Here is a 25,836-nt window from a genome sequence, read left to right on the forward strand (position 1 = left end):
ACAGGGTCTCACGGAGTTGCTTAGCACCTCGCTTTTGCTGAGGTTGGCTTTGAACTTGAGATCCTCCTGCCTCAGCCTCCCAAGCAGATGAGATTTCAGGTGTGCACTACCACACCCAGCTTTATATTCATATATAATTCTTTTTTTTTTTTATCTTACGCAAATTTTATTGTTCTTTAAAAATGGACTACTTTCAATGATTTCAAAGTTTATACACAAGTGTAGATGTCAAACTTTCTGAACTCTCACTGGTTGATCAAAAAAGCCTTTGGTATCTACACATTTGAGATTCTTGATTAAATCACAAGGGGGGGGGGCACTCCTGAAAGTCTCTGACATAATTTGAGTTTCCTGAGGCATCACTTTGAATAGCACACACTTAGGGTTCACAACCAGACACCTAATCCCTGAGACTGAAAACCACATTCTCTAATCATGACCCATATACATTTTATGTGAAGAACTAAATACAACTCTGTTATAAGGGACCCACGAACAACCTGGGGTTTATTTTACTGTGAATGTCAAGGATTTATTTAACTCCAAAATTTTTATAAGGATTTTCAAAAGGTCTTGCTTGCCTTAAAAAAAGGTTTAGAATTCCCCACTTATGGGAAGAATAAAGAATGCCAAAGTATTAAAATAATCATTAATTTCAAAATGTTGGTGCAAGATACATTTTGAATAAAATTAAGGGGTTTAAGTAACTTAAGAAATCTAAATTCTGAAGTGCAGTTTTGAAATCATCATAATCTAGAGTCCTATGAAGAGAATATTCTATGGGAATAATTGCATACATTTGTGTACAATGTTAACAGATTCTCTATTGGAACAATAGAAAAGTGTGAGATTTATTGCATTTGCTTCATACTTTTTTTTGAACGTCTCACGTCCTTCTTCTTCTTGAAAATAGGAGAATTCAAAAAATACAAATCTGTAAAAGGGTCCCCTCTTCTTAGTTTCGAAGCAAGTGTTGGCTCCTTATAGTTAATGCTGGTTGTGCACCTACGCTTGGGCAGAGACACTGCTGTACTTTCTGTGTTCTTTTTTGGAGAAAGAGAAAGTTTCCTCATTTTCACTACAGGAGTCAAGGGGGCATTGGTGATATCCTTCAGGCCAGAGCAAGGTGACAGAGACACTGCTGTACTTTCTGTGTTCTTTTTTGGAGAAAGAGAAAGTCTCCTCATTTTCACTACAGGAGTCAAAGGGGCATTGGTGATATCCTTCAGGCCAGAGTGAGGTGACGGGTAAGTCTCAGGTGGCACACTTGGAGGAGTTTGTGTTGGCTTAGAATCCTCTCTCTCTTTTTCATCTGTATACTGCAGTGTTCTTTTAGATCGAGGCCTGGTGACTGGTCTCCCATCTGATCTGGTGGCAAGATTTTGAGTGTACTTGCCAGGGGGCAGATAAGAGGTCATCAGAATCATCTCCAGAACCACTTGATTCACAGATGCTCTCTTCAGACTTATGGTTGTTTTCTTCTCTATTAGAATCAGCACTTATTTTCTGTCGGAAAGGAGTGAGATGAACACCCTCTTCCAAATTAAAATTGTAAGCATCACTGGAACTGACAGGTCCATCCAATTTACTCTTGGAAATATTTGTTTTAGTTTCATTTTTATTCCCTTTATGCTTTGATGTAGGTTTTGATTTTCTCCTGTTAGCTTTGCTTTTCTCTTCTCTTTTTCTTCCTTTTGCATATTTACACTTACTTTCAGTTTGTTCAGATTTAGGTTCCAAAGGAACTTCTTTTGTTTTAGTAAACTTTCCTGGGTGAATAAGCTTTGGTGATAAATTAATTTGGTCCTTGTTCCAATGAAAAACATTTTGTTCTATATTTTCAGGTATGTGCATGTTTATTCCTGGGTCTACATATCTGATTCTTTCCAATTCAGAAGACTGCCCTGCCAAATGACTGGTTTCAAAGTCATTCAAAGTACTGAACTGACTTAGATCATTAAACTCTTTCTTTAAATGGCGACGGAGAGACACAGTTCTAGGTAACACATCATCAGTAGATTTGGCTTCATCTGAATCAAAATCACATCTCAGTGTTTCTTGAGGAATAGTAGATATCTGCTCTTCTATTTGTAATGATTCTCCATGTCCTGGAAGGTCAGTTTCTTCAAGAGGAAGTTGCGGTAAATACTTCACAAATAAATCACTGCTGTTGTCATCTCTATTGGAGTCCATTCCAGAGGGATGTATTTCCTGGTTCTGAGCAGCTTCTGTTTGCTGGGAAGCAAGTTTTTCTTTCAGTGCATATAACTGACATGCAAGGTAGTAACACTCTCTTCTCAGTTGTAGGATGATATCTTGGGCTTCTCTCACTTTGGATTTTTCATTTTCCAAAGCTAAAACTAACATTTTGTTGTTTTGTTGGTAATTTTTCAGCAATGTAGAAGTGGTGTTTGGCACTGTGCAGTTATGAAGGATTTGCGTTTGCCAAGCTCTGTCAAGTTTTTATTCCTTTTCTCTTTCATTCGTTTCTTTATGTCTTCAAGACTATCTTGAAAGGATTTTTTCTGGCACCTTTCCTTAGCCATCTTCTGCCTCCGACGGACTCAGGAAGCGCAGATGCGATGGGGGTTGCCAGAAGTGGGCCGGGCGACCCGCCTCTCTCAGGAGCGTCCAAAACGGTACCTGGGTCACTACTGCTGCTGCAGCCGTCGCCGTCCTCCTCACATTCCAAGGCTCCACAAAGCTGTCCCCTCGCACACGACTCCCGCGCTCCGGGCCCTCCAGGACTGCGGCGCCGTCTTGGGTCACCCGCAACTACCGCCACCACATTCCTCATATATAATTCTAATCAGACTTCTTCAGATAATTGCTTTGTGTTAATGTAGTACTAGTGTGAGAAGCTTTGTTAGCACCAGACTTTGTTCTGAATAAGTTACTTTCTGATAAAAATCATGTTCATTTTAAAAAAAAAGTGTGAAATAAATGCTTTGTGATTTAAAAAAGGCACTTAATAACCAAATATGTTAACAAAAATTTTGCTAGATGGTAGGATTATGGATGTTTGTGTGCTTATTTTATTGTCTAAAGTGAACATTTAGGTCTTTATTTTGTTTTCTTTTGAGATGCTATGCTGGGGAGGAAATTCAGGGCCTTGTGCATGCTATGCAAATGCACTAGACCACTAACATTTAGGTCTTTGCAATTAAAGTGAAGTTTATTTTAAAACTCATTGTGTAGCTCAAAGAGAATTTCCTTATTTTCACTTCTTGTCATCTTATTAAACTTGACTAATCAGCAAATACCCAATGGGAAGAGAACTTAAACATACTTCTGTGTAGATCTGTTTCCTACCTTTTGAATACACAAGAAAATATAGTAGAGCACATCTGGATCATAGGGTTCACCATCTCCATTTCGAGCTTCCCGTGTCATCAGACAGAGCCCATAATTCAACTCAGCCACAGCAGAGGAGATGAGATCTTCCTGGAATCGCAGCAACTGGCGTCCTGTGACACAAGTTCCAAAGGTGAATGGGAGTCTGGGAATAGGTGTTTCTTTATTGGTTACTCATTTTCCTGAAAGGAGGGCTCAGAGCATCAGGTTGCTGGTATAGGAATGATCATTTCTATGATCAGAACTGGCCTACTAAGACTGTGATCACATATAATATTATACCCAGGGGTTCTTTCTTATAACTCTCCACATCTCACATATATTCCCCAAATTATTACTAGGGTCAAGAAGTAAAGCTTAAAAGAACAGAATCTACTCTGTAACATAGGCAAGTGTATAGGCCTAATGGCAAAGAAGGGCATTGAACACACTCACTGGGTTCATGTTTCTTCCTAAAAGTCACTTTGCTCTAGTCTGCTAGATTGACACCAGAAAGCCACGTGCACAAAAATGCTTGGACTTAGGCAAACCCTATAAATCCTGATCATCTGTACAGGTCAGGATTGGTTACTGATAGTCACAATGCAGCATACTATTTCAAGAGGGTGCTCTCTACAGAGCCAGAGGATACTAGTTTCCTGTTGTCCTGATATTTAGATTGTAAACATATCCCATTTTCCCCAAACACTCACTCCCAATGGGTGCCAATCTATTCTGAGCATCCTTCTCTAGTTCAGCATTCTTGGTCTGGGCCCAGTTTTTCCATACTTCAAGCCCTTCTTCTGGTTTCAAAGAATTTGGAAGCAGAAGTTCTGGGGAAGGTTGTGGCTGTGTCTGTGGTTCAACTTCAGCAACCTGGACAGTTTGAGCCTATGAGAGGAAAATCATCAGGATGTGTTAATACTGTTGTACATTAGGTCCTTCAGCAAAATTGCCGGAAAACATTAAATTCACTCAACTTAAAAAAAAAAAAAAATCTGTTCTTGCCAGGCACAGTGGCACATCCCTGTAATCCCAGAGACTCAAGAAACTGAAGTAGAAGGATTACAAGTCCAAGGACAGCCTCAGCAATTTTGCAAGACCCTGTCTCAAAATAAAAAATAAAAAGGACTGGTAATGTAGCTCAAGAGTAAAGCATTCCTGGGTTCAATTCCTAGTACCAAAAGAATAAAACAAATACAAACAAAAACAAACAAACAAACAAAAACCCTCTCTTCTTGCTGTCCTACTTTGAAGAAACTCTGGAGTTCTACTTCCTCTAAGGACAGCAAATACAGCACTACAACTGAGATAGGCTTCTCAGTCTTAGCTGAACTTTTGAGTATGTTATTTAAAATCAACAACACCCTGGCATGCCCTAGAATGTGTCTCTGGAATGGAACCTGGGTATCAATACTTTTAAAACTATACAAGTAAAAAGTTAATTCCCTACCCAGGGACTGAGGTAGGAGAATTTTTAAGTTCAAGGTCAGCCCTGGAAATTAAGACTTGTCTCAAAATTTAAAAAAAAAAAAAAAATTGAAGGGCTAGGGGTACAGAACACCCCTGGGTTCAATCCCAATATGGACATGGGAATGGAGGGAGCACATTCTGATTGAAAAGGTCTGTGGTATGAAACAAGATTTTGTCTTTCTAACAAGTTTCCAATTAGAACCAAGGTGGCTAGTCTGAAGATAATACTTTCAGTAGAAAATGTGCAGAGCAGTGAGGCTTAAAATTAGTAGCACCTTAAAATCCTCTGGACTGCATTTTAAGAATATCCATGACTGGGTCTTCTTCCCAGAAATTGAGGGTTAGTTGTTGTAAGGTGAAGGCCTGTCATTAGCATTTTTTTTTTTTTTTTTTTGGTCTTTCTTTTTGTGATGCTAGGGTTTGAACCCAGAGCCTTGCATAGCCTCAGATGGGATTACAGGCATGCACTACCACACTGGGCTTCTGGCATCAGTTGCTCCTCTTTTTTATTTTTTTAATGGTACTGTGGTTTGAATTGCTTTACCACCAAGTTACACCCCCAGTCTTTTTTTTTTTTTTGGACAGGATCTCACTAAGCTGCTAAGGCTGGCCTTGAACTTTCAATACTCCTGCTTCAGCCTCCTCAGTTGCTGTGATTACAGGCATGCACTACTATGGAAGAATCACTGTTTAAGAAAGAAAAAGGTAACAAATTAGTGGTGTTGTCTCCTCTGCCACTGCAAAAAGTAAGATGTGAGAATTGTTATAGTTTTTCTAGCTATAAGGTTCTAATTTTTTTAAAAATTTTTTTTCAGCTGTCAATGGGTGCATTGTATTTTATTTATTTATATGCAGAGTTGAGAATTGAACCCAGTGCCTCATACATGCCAGGCAAGCGCTCTACCACTGCACCACAATCCCAGCTAAGGTTCTAATTTTTCCATGCTTCTGAAATTATATTCTCACACTCATAAGGGCATAATTCATTTTCTAAAGACAGGAGGCACCATTCTTCCTTTCAAAGGAAGCGTGGCCCTCTCATCAGTGGTCTGACTGCCAAGACGTGCAGAAAAGGGACAGAGGTGAATCTCAATCACAATCCCCAAAACGTAGGGCTGGGGATGTGGCTCAGTGGTTAAATGCCCCTGGGTTCAATCCCCAGTACCAAAAAAAAAAAACAAAAAAAAAACAAAACAACAATCCCCAAAACGTTAGACAATCACAAAGATGCCAAGGACAGTTTCTTGAGTCTCATACACACCACATATCTACATTTTTCTGAACAAATCCCCTTGCGTTCAGAACCTCTTAGAACACAATCAACACCTCCCTTACCCAAAGGGCTGAGGAATACGAAAAATCACTCCAACTGAAGGCAAAATAGTTTCTACATCACACAAATTTGCTCACCACAAATAAAAACAATTCTGTTAGCTTCAATAAGATACTTTTAAATGGGGAAATAGAGCAATACATAGTCTTTACTGTTATGTATTAAGCCTCAAGAAAACATACATGTTTTGACCTAGAACTTTATCCTAAGGAAATCACCAAAAAATATATATATATATTTATATATTTTTTATAAAATATATATAAATAAATATAATAAACTTATATATATATATATAATTTCCCCCCCCCCTTCTGTACTGGGGCTTGAATCCAGAGGTGCTTAACCATCTTCAGACCTTTTTCATATTTTATTTAGATAGCCTCACTGAGTTGCTAAGTGCCTTGCTAATCTGCTGAGGATGGCTTTGAGTCTGCGATTCCCCTGCCTTAGCTTCCCAAGTTGCTGGGATTACAGGAGTGTGCCACTGCACCCAGATAGGAAATCACCAATACTTTATGTATCAAGATGCATAAAATGGCTGGGCATGGTGGCACACAGTTGTAATCCCAGTGACTTGGGAGGCTGAAGCAGGATGATTACAAGTTCAAAGCCAGCCTCAAAAACTTTGCAAGACCTTGTCTCAAAATAAAAATAAAGAGGGATGGGGATGTGGCTCAGTGGTAAAGTGCCCTCGGTTCAATCCCCAGTATCCAGAATAAAAAAGAAAGGAAAGATGCACTGGCTTCTAATCAAAATGTATACCTGATGCAAAAGAGTTGTTTGCATTAAAGAAAAACCTAAAATAATGTGAGGGTCCAACAAAAGGAACCAATTAGGCAAATGATATTATATCCATCTAAATAGGGTTAGAAAGCAGACATTACACGTTAACTAAGACTATACATAACTTATGTATATTTTACTTATATAATTAAGAAAAAAGAAACAAGACCCAAAAATGTAGAATGAGTATACAAACAACCATGTAAATGGCCTGATTATCCCTTCTACTTAAACTATAAAAGAGTGAGGAATGTATGAACAATGACAAAAAAAAAAACTTTCTACCTTTCTATTTTCCAGTATTTCTATAATGGGAAAATAATTCACAAATGTTCCTGCCCATAAGAACTTGAATTTTATATAAATAGACAAGAAAGGAAAGCATCTAAATAAACAGAGAGGAAAGTGTCTAAAATCTAAATAGGCAGCTAGGTGTGGTGGTATGTGCCTGCAGTTCCAGTTATTCAGGAGGCTGAGGCAGAAAGATCATCTGAGCCAGGAGTTCAGGATCAGCCTGGATAGTATAACAAGACTTTGTCTCAATTTAAAAAGAAAAAAAAAAAAAAGGTAGAAATAATCGCCTTTACATAAAGTTAGGTCCACTACTATTAATGCCTACATGGGCTTCTAATCAAGGTATACATCTAATACTTAAGAAAACAGATTTTGCTGGGCACAGTAGTGCACACCTGTAATCCCAGAGGCTTGGGAGGCTGAGGCAGGAGAATCACTGAGTTCAAAGTCCACCTTAGTAACTTGGAGAGACCCTGTCCCTAAGATAGAATATAAGAAAAGGCTTGGGGATATGGCTCAGTGATTGATTAAGCACCCTTGGGTTCAATCCTTGGTCCCCCCCCCCCAAAAAAAAAAAAAAAACCCAAACCCTCCTTCCTTATAAAACCCCTCCATCCAAGACTTCATGTTTACTTGACATTTAATCTAATCTTAATGATTCTAAAGAGATTTCTAGACCCTCAAATATTAGAACTCCAACGTTAAGATTTTCAATTTCCAGGGCTAGAGATGCAGCTCAGCAGTAGAGTGCTGGTCCAATATGCACAAGGCTCTGGATTTTGATCCACAGCACTAGGGGGTGGGGAATTTCAATTTCTATAGTAGAGAATTTGGTTTTAAAGGAAACTGAGTTACTGCATATTTTGAAAGAATGTGATTAGACTACTCTCAAAGGTGCAGAAAATCAGGAAAAACAAAATAAAAACAAAAATCAGTTCAAATATACAAACACCCCAGTTTCTCTAATACATTGATTCAACAAACATATAAGCAAAGTTTTGTCCTAGGCTCAAGAGTACAGAAATGCATTAAACCACAGTCTGGGGCAAAGAGTTGATTGAATTTGTAATGATCTGAAGAAAAACCCCGGAATGCATTTTTCTTGACTCCAGTAGCTATTTTAGAAGTCGCTAAAGAAAACCATTACTCCAAGCTGAGGTTGTAGCTCAGTGGTGGAGCACTTGCCTGGCATGTGTGGAGACACTGGGTTCAGTTCTGAGCATCGCAGATAAGTAAATGAATAAAAAGGGCTAAGGATGAAATTCTGTAGTAGAGCAACCTGGGGTTCAATCCCATTGGACCTCGGATACCTAGTATAGACCAGGAAGGCAGTTGAGCTCAGGGCCAGTGAACCAAAGAGCACCCAAAGCCTCTCAGGGGGAGTCATGAAGAAGTCCCCTCCTCCCCCTGCACACAACCCCAAGTTCCCCATCGCCAATCAGTAAGTACTTTCTTGGCTCATCCAGCAACACACTTCCCCCCTACTCCATTTTAATAACGTCTGTCACCAATTACTATCCTGCTCAAGTCAAGTCTACAGGCCTGTACCATAGGCAGGTCTCAGTATTCTTGCCCTTTCTTTTCTTTTCTTTTATTTACTGCAGACTTATTCTGATTTTTGAGTTCTGCAAATCTTTGATTCCAATGCTGCATTCAGAGCTCTAGTCCCTATTCTAGCTACCACAGAAATGAGCTATCTCTTCTTCTTTATCCTGTTGGTAGCTGCCACCACTGCTGCCACCACCACTACCACACCCTATACCATCCTGTCCAGAATTCCTGAAATAAAAGGGTCACATACTGTGGATGCTTTGTATCTAACCTACTAGGCCTTTCTAGCACATCCCACAATGCCACTTGCAACATTCTCTTTTGTACTCTGTCCACCTTCCTGACATGACATTCTCCTGGGGCTTCCCAAGACATCAGGCAGTTCTTTCTCTGCTTTAGCTCCATTCTAGACTTTTCACTTCAACTACCCATTCTCCCTGGTGTATCTCACATACTTTCCCAGACTGGATTTCCTTGTTTGTGGAAATGACTATAACTCCAAGTCAGATCTTCCCTTAATATGCTCAGGTGTTACTGTACATCTCCAACTAAACATTTTATAACTACTTCAAACTAACATGTACAGGAAGAACTCATCATCTTTCCTGCCCAGACGTATCCTGCCCACCCCAGAGTTCCCTCCCTATCCTGTTCAATGGTAACACCATCTAACTATGCTGGAAATCTAAGCATTTGGATAAGTAAACAGGTACAAGAGCATGTGGGGCAGTGCTTCTCCACTGGATTTATAGAAGACCTATTTACTATATGTTTCTACCACTAAAATGTCAGTAACAGGGGGCTGGGGAGATAGCTCAGTTGGTAGAGTGCTTGCCTTGCAAGCACAAGGCCCTGGTTCAATCCCCAGTTCCGTCAAAAAAAAAAAAAAAAAAAAAAAAAAAAAGTCAGTAACATTCCCAAAAATCATTTTTACCATCCGCCCCACCCCCCCAAATCCCTGCACCAAGGATTAAACCCAGGGGTGCTCTCCTACTGTACTACATCCCTGAACTTTTTAGTTTTTATTTTGAGACAGGGTCTCTTTAAGTTGTCTTCAAACTTGCAATCCTACTAACCTCCATCTCCCAATTAGCTTAGATGACAGACATGTAGCATGTGCCTGGCTTCCAAGCATCTTGACAATCCAAAGTTCTTTCACACGTGTCCAAATATCTACTTGAAGACTGGGGGCAGCACTAATACAACCCAGGTTGATAAGTTTGAATAAAGAACCAGGTGTGAAGGTGCACATCTATAATCCTAGTAACTTGGGAGTCTAGGGCAGAAGGTTCATAAATTCAAGGTCAGTCTGGCAACTTGGTGAGACTCTGTCTCAAAATAAAATAGAGCTGGAGGTGTAACTCAGTGGTAGAGCCTCTTGGGGGTTAAATCCCTATAACATACACACACACACACACACAGAAAAAGGAAAACTAGGTCTTTTACACTGAGGCACATAGATTTTCTTACACATAATGAAGTCTTGGGGCATTTTAATGTGGGAAGTGACATAATTTTACATTTTAAGATTATTCTCAGGGCTGGGGCTAAAGCTCAGTGGTAGAACTAAAGCATGAGGCCCTGGGTATGATATCTAGCAAAGGGAGAGGAGAGGGGATAAAAGGGGAGGGGAGGGAAGAAAAGAAAAGATTATTCTTGCTGTTAAGTAAATGTTATGTAGGTAGTTCAATGTTTGGAAAGGATCCTAAGGGGGAAGACATGGTCTAGAGATTTAGATCTGTTTGTCAATGCAACATAGAGGTTAAGACACAGGCTCCAGAGACAGCTTGGTCCAGGGCTAAATCCCAATTCTGCTACTTACTAATGAGTTCTAAGTGCCTTAGTTTCCTAATCCGTAAAAATGAAGGAATTAGAACATTAAAAGTTACATGAAAATTAAATGAATTAATATATCTAGAACATGGAGAACAGTGCCTGACAAAAAGCAATTACCAGTGATTACCATTTTCAGCAGCAGTGAGAATCATCTAGAGGTTAAAAACCATGGCAAGACAGAAATCCCTTAGGGAGAAATGGGGCCCTAAGAAACATCAACATGTACAATTCAGACAGAAAAGACAAAATAAGCAAGGCTGCTGTGAAGGAAGAAGAATCAGCTTGGCAGAAGAAAACCAGGAATTCGAAATAACACAGAATCAATAAGGGAAATATGGTCTGTTGAGCAGTGTGAAATGAAAACAAACAGGAAGTCAGGTACAGTGGTGCACACCTGCAATCCCAGCAACTTGGGAGGCTGACGCAGGAGGATCACAAGTTCAAGACCAGCCTCAGAAGCTTAAAAACGCCCTGTCAAAATAAAAGTAAATGAATAAAAAGCGGTGAGGCTGGTAAAGTGCCCCTGGGTTCAACACCCAAGATCAAAACAAGATAGTGGGGTGGGCAGAGAAAGAGAAAAAGACAAATGGGCCCATTAGATCTGGCCACAGGGAAGTCACTGCTCACCCAGACAAGAACAGTTTCAGACAGGAGTCAAAAAGAAAACTAAAGCTGAGCACAGTGGCTTAACAATGGAGAAGCTGAGGCAGAAGGTCTACTTACATCCAAGATGTAAGGCCATCTTGTGATGGTCCATTTTGGGCATCAGTGATGGTCCATTTTGAAAAAAGAAAAAAAAAAAAGTGCTGGAAAGCAAGTAGAGCTCTTTTGTGCACATAATACTTTTGAGAAAAAAGGTAAAGCAGAGAAATGGGGCAATAGATAGAAGTGGATATGAGATCAAAAGGAAGTTTTACCATAAATCTGGTTTTAAGGACAGAAATTATGAAAGATTTCATAAAATGTATTGCCCTCCTCAATCCATGGCAGCAGAGAAAGGACACTTGTTTTACCAGCTCTCCTTAAGGTTTAACTCTTATTCCAGAACAACTGTCTCCTTGGATTCTAAATGATCCTAGGGTAGAAGAAACTGTGTTGTTCATCTTTATTCCCCAACACAGCCCAAATCCTGGTGAGGAAAGCAGAGGTTTATTTGTGATATACACAAACAAACTCACCTTTCACTTGTGATGGGTATTCTCAATTTTTCTTTTTTTTTGATAATAAAACTTCACATAAATCCCTGTAAGACTCTGCCAAAAGAGAAAGACTCTGAAGAACATGGGTACACTAAACGCCAGAAGAGAGCTTCTCATACAGGAGGGCCTAGGCAGATAAATTACAGAGAATAAGCTTCAAAGAAAGCCTCACCTGCAATTGAACCATCGGGCCAGAGCTGAGGGAAGGCCTAATGTGCTCTATCTTTGTGAACACAAACTGAGCAGAGCCCCATTACAAATCTCCTGGATGGTCTCTCCTACATGCAATTAACTGTACATACCTCTGCTTGATTGCTCTCGTCACTATCGAGAAATTTCATATTTCCTACCACAGATCAGATCAGATTTAATTCAACTCTTCACTTTGGAAAGACATCACTCTCCATCCTCTATACTAACTCCTCTCCCCTGTTCCTCTCTCATGTTGCCTTAAGCAATGTCCTTTTGGTTCATCTCTGTATTTATGATGTTCCATTTTTCTATTCATTTAAGCTGTAAATTATTTTCCAGATACCACTGTTTACTTTTTTTTTTTTTTTTTGGTGGTGGTACTGGGTATTGAATTGGGGGGGGGGGGTTTCTACTGCTAAGCTACACCTCTAGCCTTTTTATTTTCAAACATGGTCTCCCTAAATTCCTGAGTCTGGCTTTTAAACTTGTGATCATCCTGTTCAAGCCTCCTGAGTAGCTCTGTTTTCAACCTAGAATATCTGAATTCCCCATGTGTACATATCATGTTATGTCATTCTTAATTATGCTGCCTTAAAAATAAATCAAAAGGCTAAGCACACACCTGTAATCTTAGTGGCTCCATGGCCGAGGCAGGAAGCTCAAAAGAACAAAGCCAGCCTCAGCAAAAGCAAGGCACTAAGCAACTCAGTGGGACCCTGTCTCTAAATAAAATACAAAATAAGGACGGGGATGTGGCTTAGTGGTCGAATGCCCATGAGTTCAATCCCTGGCACCCCTGCCCCTCCAAAAAAAAGAAAGCAAAATCAAAATAACAGAAATCATAAATCCTCACCCCCCCCCCTTTTTTTTTAACAGTACTAGGAATCAAACCCAGGGCCTTATGCATACTAGGCAAGCACACTCAAGCACTCTCCCACTGAGCTACATCAACATCCCTTTTTTTCCTCAAACTTTATTTTGAGACAAGATCTCAATAAATTGCCTGTCTGACCCTTAACTTTTGATCATTCTGCCTTAGTCTCTGAGTAGCTGGAATTAAAAGCATGCACCAGTGCTCCCAGCTTGCAAACTGGAACTTCTTATTCTCGCAACTGGACTGTAAGCTATTTTAAACAAGGATCGTCTCGGGTTGGGGTTGTTGCTCAGTGGTAGAGTGCTTGCCTAGCATGTGTGAATCACTGGGTTTGATCTTCAGCACCACATAAAAATAAATAAATAAATAAAACAAAGGTGTTATGTCCATCTACCAAAAAAAAAAAAAGGACCATCTCATTCATTTCTAGGCCTGACAGCAGGTGTTTAATAAGTCACCTAAGATGATACACGGTTTTCTCCATGAAACAAACCAGTCAACCTTCACTTAATTAGTTGCTTCGTTTGCTTAGTTATTTGTGGCCTGAGTTTCTGAGTGTAGTCCTTCATCTAACTTGTTTGTGCTAGCTCCTTCACATGCATTCCCAGAAGCTTATGCCCACTGAGGCACACTACTTTCAGCAGTCCCGTAAGACCAGAGGGTTCTGTATGATATTCTACAGGTCTGCTAAACAAGGGTCTAGAAAGCTTACTAATAGCCTAAACAGATTAATCTATTCACATCACTGAGTTATCCTTAAGATTAATAATTAGAAAAAATAAAAGAGCCCCGTAATTTTAAAGTTGAAATTTCAACAGTACTATTTTGAGAAATTTCCTGGAAATCAAAAATTTTGAAATAAAAGCTGGACATGGGGGTATACAGCTGTAATCCCAGCAACTCAAGAAGCTGAAGCAAGAGGATTGCAAATTTGAGGCCAGTCTGGGCAACTTAGCAAGACCCTGTCTTTAAAAAAATAAAAATAAAAAGGACTGAGGTTGCAGCTCAGTGGTAGAGAACCCCTGGATTCAAAGGTTTAAGCCTCAGTAGTATAAAAATAAACAAATAAAATATAGAAATAAAAAATCTTGAGACAGTGGTAAAGTACTCCAAGTTCAAACACCAGAACTGGGGGGATGGGGTGGGAGTGGTTAGTTTTCAACATAGTTGCCATGTCAGGACTATTTTCAAGGAAGACAAAAACATGCTTGTGAGGTGCCACTCTAAAGGCAACTTATTCAAGGCTCCCAAAGGTGCTTTTTTAAAAAAAATTAATAATTTTTAGTTGTCAATGGATTTTTATTTATTTATTTATAAGCAGTGCTGAGGACTGAACCCAGGGCATCACATATACCAGGCAAATGCTCTACCACTGTGCCACAACTCCAGCCCAAAGAGCTAACTTTTGACAGGGTCATTAGGAGGTAATTTTGGTCTTCTAACTTACCTACACTGTGTCTAAAGACAACTAGAGAAAGCTCATAGCCTTTCCACCATGATGAGTTTACACGTTCCACCTGAGTCGTTCACTTGTAATGCAAAGAAGTAGCGTATGGGAGGCAAACAACTTTTGTGGTGTCCTATTTATCCCTACCTTTAAGTTTACTCTTCTTAAGAGAATACAAAAGAAGTGTTCCAGGCATTCAACCCTCAAACCTTTAAGTCTACCAAGTAGTTACTGATCATTTTGAACCTCCAGGTAGATACTAGGTATAATCTGTAGTATAGTCTCATTAGCTGCTTCCCATCCTTCTTCAAAATGCTGGGTACTCTTATCACTATAAGACTAACATCTTGGCAGAAAACAAGCCTCACACTGGAGGCAAGTTCTGTGTTTTACAGATCCCTGAGGAAGCATATGCCCTAAAGATAAGTCTCACTTACTGAACAAGTAACCTGGAGCTGCTGCTGCTGTTGCTGTGGTGGTGGTGGCGTCTGTTCTTGGGGAGTTTGTTGCTGCGGCTGCTGCTGGGGGTCCCATATATGGACAGTCTGAGCCGTATTCTGGTATGTGCCTGCCACAGCCTGAACAGCCACTGGAATGTGGATGTTGCCATTCATGAACTGTGCTGGAAAGAGAGAGTTTGCAAGGGTCTGCACTACCTCTTCATGGGAGTTTTTCACTACAGACGTGGTGCCCACCATCTTCTCCTTGTCATCCTCCAGCTTTACAGCTGCCAGGGCTGTGGGTGAGCCACTGACGTGAACTGCGTTGTAGGCTTCCTGGGGAATGGCAATGTGGGTAATGCTCTGCTGCTGAGGGTCCCCCCGGGGCTGGGCAGAATAAACAGGGATGGTCCAAGTTTCTCCTGTAGGGCTAGTAATGGTCCCAGTGGCACTGTACAGGTGGGCACTGTCTACTGTCAGTAAGTCTGGCCTCAAAGACACATAACTCTGCTGCTGGCCCTGTGGAATGGCCAGCACGGTGGCCACCGGCTGCCCTGAGATGGCGTAGGACACAGTGATGGGCATGTCCACTTTGCGTTTCTTCACTGGCTGGAGGACACTGGCCGTGCCAACCCGCCGTTCCCCTTCCCGGGGTGAGCCCTGCTGGGATGGTGGTGGGGAAAGGGCACCCACGGTCTGGATTTGGATTTGCTGACCCCCAGCAAGAGACTGGCCAGCCACCAGCTGAGCCTGGATTTGCTGATGTGGGATGTGCTCCTCCGGGATTTCTGCAGCCTGGATCTGCTGGGCCGCCTGCACGTGCTGCACCTGGATCTGGGCTGCTTGCAGCTGCGAGGGGCTGGGGCTTTGCAGAGACGGGGTCTGGATGGAGGGGGCTGCTGACTGTGGTGCCTGGCCCTGGATCTGCACCTGGACCTGGATGGGCTGCTCGGCAGGCTGGTGAACGGTGAGCTGCGGAGAGAGCTGCTGAGCGGAGACCTGCTGCGGAGACTGCTGTACCTGCACCTGTACCTGCAGCGACAAGATTCACCAGTGAGTAAGCCAGGCAGTATTGAGAATCCAGCCCCCAGGGAAAATAAAATCTCAGGCAAGGGCCCTGTGTAATGTGAAGAAAGCCAGTGGGTTGGGGGTGAATAGACAAAAGCTTCTAAGGAGGCCACAATCCCCCAAAACATTCTTCAGCATCACATTGCATTCAGTGATCAATACCCACCTCAGACAGCAAGCAAGACAGTTAATTGGGATATTAAAAAAAAAAAAATCAGAATTTTTGCTCATTTTTTAATCTTCTTTGAAAATGCAACCCCTTTGCTTTTTGTGTATCAATACAGTGGTATGAGCAAATAATTTATAAATATATGCTTAGATGTATGTTCAAGAAATATTTTATCTATGGAGTGAGTGACAAAAAGATTGGGGTCTCTTTTTCTATGAGGCCAGAAAAACAAACACAACCCAGAGGCATTCAATTCCCAATTGCTCAACTCAGGGTCAAATATATTTTCCACTATGAACAAGTAGAAAATATAGCAGGACAAAGTTCTTGCAGTCTTCTCTGGAATAATTTCCAAATTTGCTGCTTAATATTCAAACACTGTTGTGGCTCAGTGGTATAGTGCTCGCCTAGCATGCGTGAGGCCCTGACTTCAATCCTCAGCACCACATAAAAAATAAAATACAGGTATTGTGTCCACCTACAACTAAAACAAAATATTAAAGAAAATATTCAAGTAATGTTACATGAGTCTTTAGACTATTTAAGATACTTTTGCTAATGAAGAAGTCACTAAAAAAAAGTCCCACAGAATCTAGATAATTTAGTCTGAACAAGATTACTACATGCTGGAAACACATTTCTGGTAACAATGTAGCCTGAGTCTTTTTACTGTTACTTAAGCATAATAAGTAGCAGGAAAAGATGCTAGCTACACATACTATGCAATAAAAAGAAAACCTTTTTCACTAACTAATTAGGAAGACAGAAAACAAGGGGGAAAAAAAGGCAAATATTAAGGAAGCAGATGACGGTATAAATCAATCTATTAACAGAAAGATATACATGACACAAGATAAGCAAGGCTGATGCCGGGAAAACTGGATATCCACGTGCAAAAGAATGGACCTCTTCCTCATACCATGAACAAAAAAATGGAAAAGAACATGAACAGATGTTTCTTCCAAAAAATATTCAGCCAGGTGTGGTGGCACACACCTGTAAACTTAGCAGCTCAGGAAGCTGAGACAGGAGGATTGTAAGTTCAAGGCCAGCCTCAGAAACTTAGTGAGGTCCTAAACAACTTAGTGAGCCCCTGTCTCAAAATAAAAAACAAAAAGGTAAGAGGGTGGTAAAGTGCCTCTGGGTTAAATATCCAGAACCAAAAACAAAACCCATATACAAATGACCAACAAGTACATAAAAATTTTTGTTCAACATAACTAGTTATCAAGGAAATGCAAATCAAAACCACAATGATACCCACTCAGATGGCTACAATAAAAAAGATAAGGGATTGGGGGATATAGCTCAGTTGGTAGAGTGCTTGCCTCACATGAACAAGGCCCTGGGTTCAATCCCCAGCACCACACACACAAAAAGATAAGCTGGGAACAGTGCCATACATGCCTGTAGTCCAAGCTACTCAAGAGGCTGAGGCAGAATATCCAGCCAGCCTGGGTAAAATATCCAGACCAGACACAGTCTCTCAAAATAAATTAAAAAAAAAAAAAAATCTACAAGTGTTGCTGAAGATGCGGAGAAATCAGAATGCTTACATAGTATATATAAAATTGACACAGCCACTCTGTAACATGGTCTGATTTTCCTATGTTTCCTATATAACAAACATGATAAGCAAATCATATGACCCAGCAAACACACTCCCAGGTATCTATCCAAGGGTAATGAAAACATATATCCATAAAAATATGTACATAAATGTTCACTGCAGCATTATTTATAAGACAAAAGGTAGAAATCCAAAATATTAAGCTAATGAAGTCTGTCACAGAAGACCACATGTCCTATGATTCTATTTGTATGAAATGACCAAAATAGGTCTATTTTCTATAGAAACAGAAAGCAAAACCTGTTACACATAGGGGCAAAGGAGAATACGGGTTGGGGAAAACATGGAGTATGACTAATGGAAATGAGATTTTTTTTTTATGGGGTGATTAAAATATTATAAAACTGAGAGTTATAAAAAAATCATTGAACATACAAAAACCCACTGAACTATATACTATTTTTTTGCAGTACTTGGAATTGAACCCAGGGCCTAGCACTTACTAGGCGAGTGCTCTACCACTGAGCTATAACCCAGTCCTGTATACTTTATTTACTTATTCATTTATTTGGTGCCAGGGATCAAACCCAGGGCCTTACACATGCTAGCATGCACTGTTCCACTGAGCTATCACTACCAGCCCCTAAACTGTATACTTTAAATGGGTGAATTATATTTCAGTGATAATTTTTCTCAATTAAAAAAAAAAAAAAAAAAAGGTAGTAATCAAGTTGTGTAAGGAGTTCAAGTACCGAGATCACAGACTTGAACTGATATTTAACTTTCTTGGCTTCAAATCCATTTGTAACTTGCCTAACTTTAAGCTTCTCCCTTTCGTGTATATAGAAAGGGAGAATATCCATTTTCCTACAGAGTTGTTGTGAGAATAATATTTAATATTTAGTTAGATGCTAAAAAAAGATTTTCTTCTTTATTTCTCTCCACGGAGTAAAGTAACATTTCTTTACATTTCTCAAAATATAACACCAGGCCAACATCATCAGCATCACCCAGGCATTTATCAGAAATACACTGGTCACATGTATGTCTTCTTTTGAGAAATGTCTGTTTAATTCATCTGTCCATTTATTAACTGGGTTGTTTTATTTTTTTATGTAAAGTTTTTTGAGTTCTTTACATATTCTAGATATTAATCCTTTGAAAAATTTTTATCCCATTCTATATGTTCTCTCTTCACATTCTTTTTTTTTTTTTTTTTTTTTTTTTTGGGGGGTACTGGGGATTGTACACTGGACCCTGCATACTTGGTAGGCAAGTTGTCTACCACTGATCCACATCCTCAGCCCTCACATTCTTGTTTCCTTTGCTGTGCAGAAGCTCCTGAGCTCCAGGGGTCCTACTGAGAAAGCCACTGTTTATAACTATATGCTGGAGTGTTGACCCTGAGTTTTCTTCTAGGAGCTGCATAGTTTTTGGTCTCATTCCTAGGTCTTTGAGTCATTTTGAGTTTATTTTTTTTGCAGAGTCTTAAGAATAAGTACACCCTCTACTAGTTAGCTATAACTCCCAGTCCCAATAACATTTTGTTTTGTCCTGGCTATTTTAAGTATAAAATTGAGATTTTATTTAAAGGAAAATAAGCCGGATCAGTATGTTGGATTTCTAAATTCCATCTCCTAAAGAGTAATTGAACAAATTACTGGCTTTGCACAATGGTGCACACCTGTAATCCCAGCAGCTTAAGCAACTTGGTGAGATGTCCATGAAGAAAAAGAAAAGAAAGACAATAAATTACATTCATAGTTCATATTTCTCTAAAGCTACACTGGTCCAGTGTCCATTAATTACATGTAGTCAGCAATCACTCAAAATGTGATTAGTCAAATTACAATTGCAAAGACACATACCAGATTTGAAAGATTTGTACAACAAAGTAAAAGAACTCATTAATAGTATTGTATTAATTACAAATTGAAATGATTTGTAATAAAATATTAATGCTAATTTTTAGAATTAATGTCACCCCCTGTACCACAAACAAAAGGCCACTAGGTTGAAATATAGCTCATTAGTAGAACAAGTGCTTATTAGCCTGATTAAGGACCTGGGTTCAAGCCAAGAAAGAAAAAAAAAGGTAGGGGACTACCAAAAAATTTGGAATGAAACAGAGCTCACATTTCATGTCTTGAGATCCACTGAGGAAGGACCACTGAGAATAGTGCTCAGTGTACCAGAAGAGAGCCCCACAAAGTGCAAAATCACAGCACCTGTGCTCCACACCCATGTGTAACTTTTAACGATTGCTCAGCAAAATCTTAGGGATCTTAGTAGAATTTTACTGTTCATATAATGCTCTTTTAAAGGTGGTCTTTACCAAAATATTAAACATTTATCAAACTTCCCATTATTTACCAAATGAACATAAAACAGTGGTTAGGGAAGAGATTTAAATGAGAGTAAAAGGACATAAAGGGCCAGAAAAGACAACAATAAATGGTCCAGCAATCCTAAGTGATGATGATCAGGAGTCCAATGAACTCCCAAAGTGCCAATAAGAAAGTAGCTGATTTAAGGCCTACTTTTGGCTACAAACCTTATGTTTGCACAACACACCACATATTATGAGAATTGCCTCCTCAAGGCAGGTGCCAAAATCACTTTCCCAACCTCTCCCACAGCTGGAATGTAGGCATGTGACCAAGACTTCCGAAATTAGACACACATCATGAAACGCAGACTCAGAAGGGAGCAACATGAGGCAGCAGGAACCAAAGCCTGTATTTGCTGGTGAAAGTGGAAGAATGTGGCAAAATGCAGCAGGATGACCTAAGTCCCAATAAAGACTGGTAGTGTGAAGATCTGTGCCCAAAGGTGAGGCTGAAGGTCTCTATCAGAGCAGGGTAGTGATGTGGCCCGAATCCAGTTCCTGGCTCGATAGCCTTCAATGTTTATTCTCTGGCTTTCTCATAAATCCTTTGACTTAGCTTCTTTCTGTTCTTTAGTCAATGGTTTTTGAGTAAACTTGGGGGAGGTATAGTGGTCTTTGAGATCATCTTATATTTATAACTAAAAATTGAATGGATAAAGAAAGGATCACACTAAGTTCAAAACTTCAAAATAGTATTTACCCAGGGGAAGGGGAGTATTCACAGAGGGTACTACAGATTCCAAATGCATCTGTGACACTGTATGTCTTAAAAAAAAAAAAAGAGGGATAAAAGCGGGGATGACAAATGACAAGGAGTGAAAGAAACACTAAAGTCTTCATATCTCTGCTTCTAGCAACAAAAGGAACAAGTGCTGAGAAGTCCCTTTCTTCCAAAGTATTCTTCATTTAGTAAACCCCAACAAAGCTAGACTGACCAACCAGCCTTATATGAAGGGTCAGTTCCTACCCTGTGGAAGGGCAGAGGAGAAACAAGCAATTTATGGGTGCTAAGGGAAACCAAACCCTGGCATTCACCATCAGGTGAATGGCACATTTACTTCTTATGGAAAACCAAGTTCCAATTGAACCTCCACCTAGCTCACAAAGACCTAGCAGTAACAAAGAAGTTGGCACTTCCCCAGTATTGTACACATTTAAATGAGAGTTCTTGGCTGGGAGTGCTGCTCAGTGGTAGAGCACTTACATACCACACATGAGGTCCTGGGTTAGATCCCCAGCAATGCAGGGGATATTAGTATTCCACTCTCCAGCTCAATTACCATTTGGGGTTTTACTATTACTGTTCAAGGACCGCTACATTCTACATACTGAAAACCATGGTGATTCACATCTGTAATCTCAGTAACTAAGAAAACTAAGGTCAGATGACCCCAAGTTCAAAGCCAGCTTGGGCCATTCAAGTGAGACTATACCTCAAAATAAGAAAAGGCTAGGGATGTGGCTCAGTGGTACAGCACCCCTAAGTTCAATCCCCAATGCCATAAAAAAAATAAAAAATAAGGTGAAATCAAACTGATTTTTAGGTGCTTGGAATTGAACCCAGGGTCTCATGCATGCTAGGCAAGTGCTCTACCACTGAGCCATATCCCCAGCCCCCAGACTGATTTTGAAACAACAATCTGTTAAACATCCTCCCCTATCAATATGCATCTCATTCTTCTGGCCACAAAGGATAATACACTAAAATTGTGCCATTTCTCTTTCTGGAAGAGACTTGTTTCCAATATTGCTACTATAAGCAATACAACAGTGAATATACATATAAATCTGTGAAGATAAGTTCAAGGCCAAAGGTATACACATACTTCGCACTTGACAGTACTGTCAAATTCATTTGCAGTAAAATTATACAATTTTTTTCTAATTTATTCTGTCATACCATTGTGCCCACCCTGAATCAAATAACTCATTTAAAATTTTTACATTTCCATAATCACTGGTAGTATGGAGTTTTTGATATGTTTATTAGCACCATTTATAATCTTCCATGAACTGTCTACTTATAACCTTTGTCCATTTTTCGACTAGATTACCTTTTTCTTGTTTGTATAGGTCTTCTGTATTTTGGAAATACTAGCACAGGTTTGAGGGCTGGAGGTGAGGTTCAGTGATGGAATGCTTGCCTAACAAGGCCTTGGGTTTGATTCCTAGCACAGCCTCCCCCCATCACCCCCCACCCCAAGCCCACCTTGCCCCAAAATAGAGCACAGTTAAGTCAGAACAACTTGGGTACAAATGTGAGCTTTCAGAATATAACTTAATCTCTATGCTTCATTTGCTTTAGTTTAAAAAATTATACTTTTTAAAATTTCCTTTTGCTTCATTTGCCTTAATGAACCAACACCCACTATGCCTATATTTGAGTCTGAAATCATTCAGAAGGATTTTTTGGGGGGTAGTGGGCATGCTATCACCAAGTAACATCCCTAGTCCTTATTTTATTTTATTCTGAGGCAGGGTCTTACTCAGCTGCAGAAACTAAACTTGCATTCCTCCTGCCTTAGCCTCCCAAACTGCTGGGATTACAAGGCATTTGCCACCATGCCCTTAGCAAAGAATACATTTTTTAAAAGTCCTACATAAAGCTGTATCTTTAACCATATACTTGTGTTTTTTTAACCACTGAGCTATCTTCCCAGCCCTTTTATTTTTTACTTTGAACCTGGATGTCTCTAAATTGCTGAGGCTGGTCTCAAACTTGCAATCCTCCTGCCTCAGCCTCCTGAGTTGCTAGGATTATTGACATTGCACCACTGTGCCCAGCTATTTTTTCTTTTTTCCATGACTGAGTTTAGTCATATTCTTCTTCATATTGTTTGGTTTACTATTTTTTTAGTTTTATTTCTTTTTGATTTTTAAATTTTTTTGGTTGTTGATGGACCTTTATTTTACTCATTTATTCACACGCTAGGCAAGCACTCTACCACTGAGCTACAAACCCAGCCCCAGCTTTGGATTTATTAACACTTTCAATAACTTTTCAAATAAGCAATATTAGAAAACTCAATTTACAGTATTCATTTAAATTAAATATGCAAATTCTACCATTAGACAAATTAAATCCCATTTGGCTTAAGGCAGTTATTAACTGAAATACACTTATTTGCCTCACTGGTTTTTCTTCAGGGGGTAGGCATTCAGGCAGGGGCACTTAACCACTGAGACACACCACTAGTCCTTGTTTTTTATTTTTTATTTTGAGAAAGGGTCTCACTTTAGCAAGTTGCTTGGGGCCTTGCTAAATTGCAGATGCTAGTCTTGAACTTGTGATACTCCCGCCTCAGCTTCCCGAGTCACTGGGATTATAGGTGTGCACCATCATGTCAGGCTTACATTTTGAATTTTATGAAAATGGAAAACAAACTTAAAAACTAGGCTTAACTATCCATTTGTCCAAGAAAGCTTGGCTAAAAAGTCTTATTTTTATGGTATTAGGGATTGAACCTGGGGCGCTTTACCCCGACCTATAGCCCAAGATCTTTTTGTTTTTTATTTTGAGACAGGGTCTTGCTAAATTGTTGAGCGTCTCACTAAATTTCAGAGGCGAGCCTCGAACTTGTGATCCTCTTGCCTCCCAGTCAAAACATCATTTAGCACTCTACCACTAAGTCACATCCCCAGCCCTTTTTTCTATTTTACTTAAGAGTCAGGGTCTCATTAAGTTAATTAGGGCCTTGCCAAGTTGCAGAGGCTCACTTTGAACTCAAGATTCTTCTGCCTCAGACTCCAGAACCACTGAGATTATAGGCATGTGCCACCATGCCTTTTTTTTTTTTTTTAACATAAAAATGTGCCACCTTTTTTTTTTTTTTTTTTTTAACATTTTGAGACAGAAAATCATTAAATTTCCCAGACTGGCCTCAAACTTGCCATCCTCTTATCTTGGCTTCCCAAACAGCTGGGATTATAAGCAAACACCACTGATCCTAGATAATCTTAACCATTTTAGATAAGGGACTTAAAAATCCACAGATTTTGGTATCTGCAAGGAATCCTGGAACCAACCTCCCATGGATACTGAGGAATGACTGTATACATATATACATGTGTTCTTTAAAATTCCTACTCAAGTGCTGTGGTTGTGGCTCAGTGTACAGCACTTGCCTAGCATGTGCAAGGCACTGGGTTCAATCCTCAGCACCACATAAAAATAAACAAATAAAATAAAGGTATTGTGTCCATTTACAACTAAAAAAATTTTTTTTTTAAATCTTTGGTCAATGTTGGTCACAATGGTACATGCATGCAATCCCAGCAACTTGGGAGGTTAAGACAGGAGGATTACAAGTTCAAGGCCAGCCTCAGCAACTGAGCAAGATATGGTCTCAAAATAAAAAACAGCTGGGATGTAGTTCAGAGGTAAAGGGCCCCAGGTTAAATTCTCTGTACCAAAAAATAAAAAATAAAAATAAAATCCTTGATCAATTCCCCATCTTCTGGCACAGAGAGAGGGGATGCCTCACTCAAATACAGCTATCACATCCAAATCTAGTTCCAGACCTCTAATTTCCATACTGTTCAACTCTCCAAAGCAAACAGCAAGATTATTTTTAGTCCACATCAACTGTAACAGTCTCAGTGTTAAAAAAAAAAAAAGCTTCAGAGATTCCCTAAAATAATCTCTTGACCTCTGTACAGATTAATTAAAACCTTAATAGCAAATAGTATATTTAACAGGCTATACATTTCCCTTTTACCTGAACCTGCTGTGGCTGCTGAACCTGAATCTGCTGTTCTTGCTGTGTTTGTGGCTGAACACTGGTGGTGACTGGACAAGCAAGTTCAAGCAAAGACCCAGCCACTTCAGTGCTGTCTGTGTAAATGCAGTTCCCACCCTGTTGATACACCATGGTAGTGGTAGCTGTCTGCTGGAACTCCTGAAGGGCTTCTGGACCCTTAGAGGCCAATGAGTCCAGAAATTCCTTCATCCTGTGTTGTGGGACAGACCGTGCCTTCACTCGAATATACTCTTCAAAGGAGATGGTGTTCTCCAGAGAATTATTCATATTGCAGAGTCCTTAGGGTTCCTAAAAATAAAATAAATGAACAGAAGTAAAAATTATGCTTTTGTTTCTACATCTTAAAGTGTGAAGAAGCAAACAGCCTGGTATCAGAGTAAAAAATTCAGGACAGATGTATATGTCTGGAATCCAAAGTAAAGTTTTATTATATCACCTTACTTTCACAGTGGATGGTGTTTCAAAGTATTTCTTAACATTTCTTAAACCAACTCTGTCACACTGAAAACAAAAAACAAAAGCATGCTTCACAGTACTGAATGAAACAGGCTGAAAACACACTCCCAACCAGCACTAGCCAATCTCATCTTCTCTGCAGAGCCAAGCACTGGACAGTAAATGTCACATGCAAAACTGTTCTCTGACCATCACAGAGAGGACAAACAGGCAAAGAGGAAGGAGCTAAGAGCAGAGATTCCATCTGACATGTTTTATTTCTGCTCCCAAGAATGTCCTATACTAGAGAGACAGGTATGCCACCTAGCTGTGGAAAGAACCAAGAGAGAGGGGACATGTTCTTCATCTCCCATCGAAAACACAAAAAAAACCTCATTTTGCCATAGACTGCTTACATTCTTTTGTAGAATGGCTTAAGAGGATGGCCTCTGAAGTCTGACTGCTTGGGTTCAAATCCCAACTTGATCTCAACTGTGTAACTCTAGACAAAATAAAATTTTAATGTTTATAATGTAGGAATAAAATAGTACTTACCTCTGAGTTCATGTGAGGACTAAAGCACTTAGAAAAGTACCTGAGACAAACAGGCAACACTATGTAAGTATTAACTAATTTTATTAAAATAATTGAAGCTAGTGAATTGAGTAATACTTTAAATAACGAGGT

General features: G+C 39.7%; 2 protein-coding genes across 6 annotated transcripts in view; both read right to left on the reverse strand.

Moving 5' to 3' along the window:
* The window catches only part of QRICH1 (glutamine rich 1), a 53,185-nt gene that overhangs the window by 16,376 nt on the left and 10,973 nt on the right, over positions 1-25,836 (reverse strand). For 3 of the 5 annotated variants that reach the window (XM_079155498.1, XM_079155497.1, XM_079155499.1), the window contains 4 exons: positions 24,673-25,002; positions 14,756-15,790; positions 4,047-4,224; positions 3,313-3,467 (listed from right to left, as the gene is read on the reverse strand). In XM_079155498.1, the coding sequence (XP_079011624.1) occupies positions 3,313-3,467; positions 4,047-4,224; positions 14,756-15,790; positions 24,673-24,981 (1,677 nt within the window). In that variant the 5' untranslated portion in view covers positions 24,982-25,002. Of the gene's footprint in view, positions 1-3,312; positions 3,468-4,046; positions 4,225-14,755; positions 15,791-24,672; positions 25,003-25,565; positions 25,652-25,836 lie in introns of all 5 variants that reach the window. The other 2 variants (XM_079155500.1, XM_079155501.1) reach the window with 2 other exon arrangements.
* LOC306670484 (shugoshin 1-like) lies at positions 742-2,693 on the reverse strand. The gene is given in 4 exon segments (XM_079155112.1): positions 742-1,409; positions 1,411-2,408; positions 2,411-2,553; positions 2,644-2,693. Coding segments are annotated over 3 exon segments (1,692 nt in total). The 5' UTR covers positions 2,547-2,553; positions 2,644-2,693; the 3' UTR covers positions 742-851.

The sequence above is a fragment of the Sciurus vulgaris genome, assembly GCF_902686455.1.
Source record: "Sciurus vulgaris genome assembly, chromosome: 10".
NCBI lineage: Eukaryota > Metazoa > Chordata > Mammalia > Rodentia > Sciuridae > Sciurus > Sciurus vulgaris.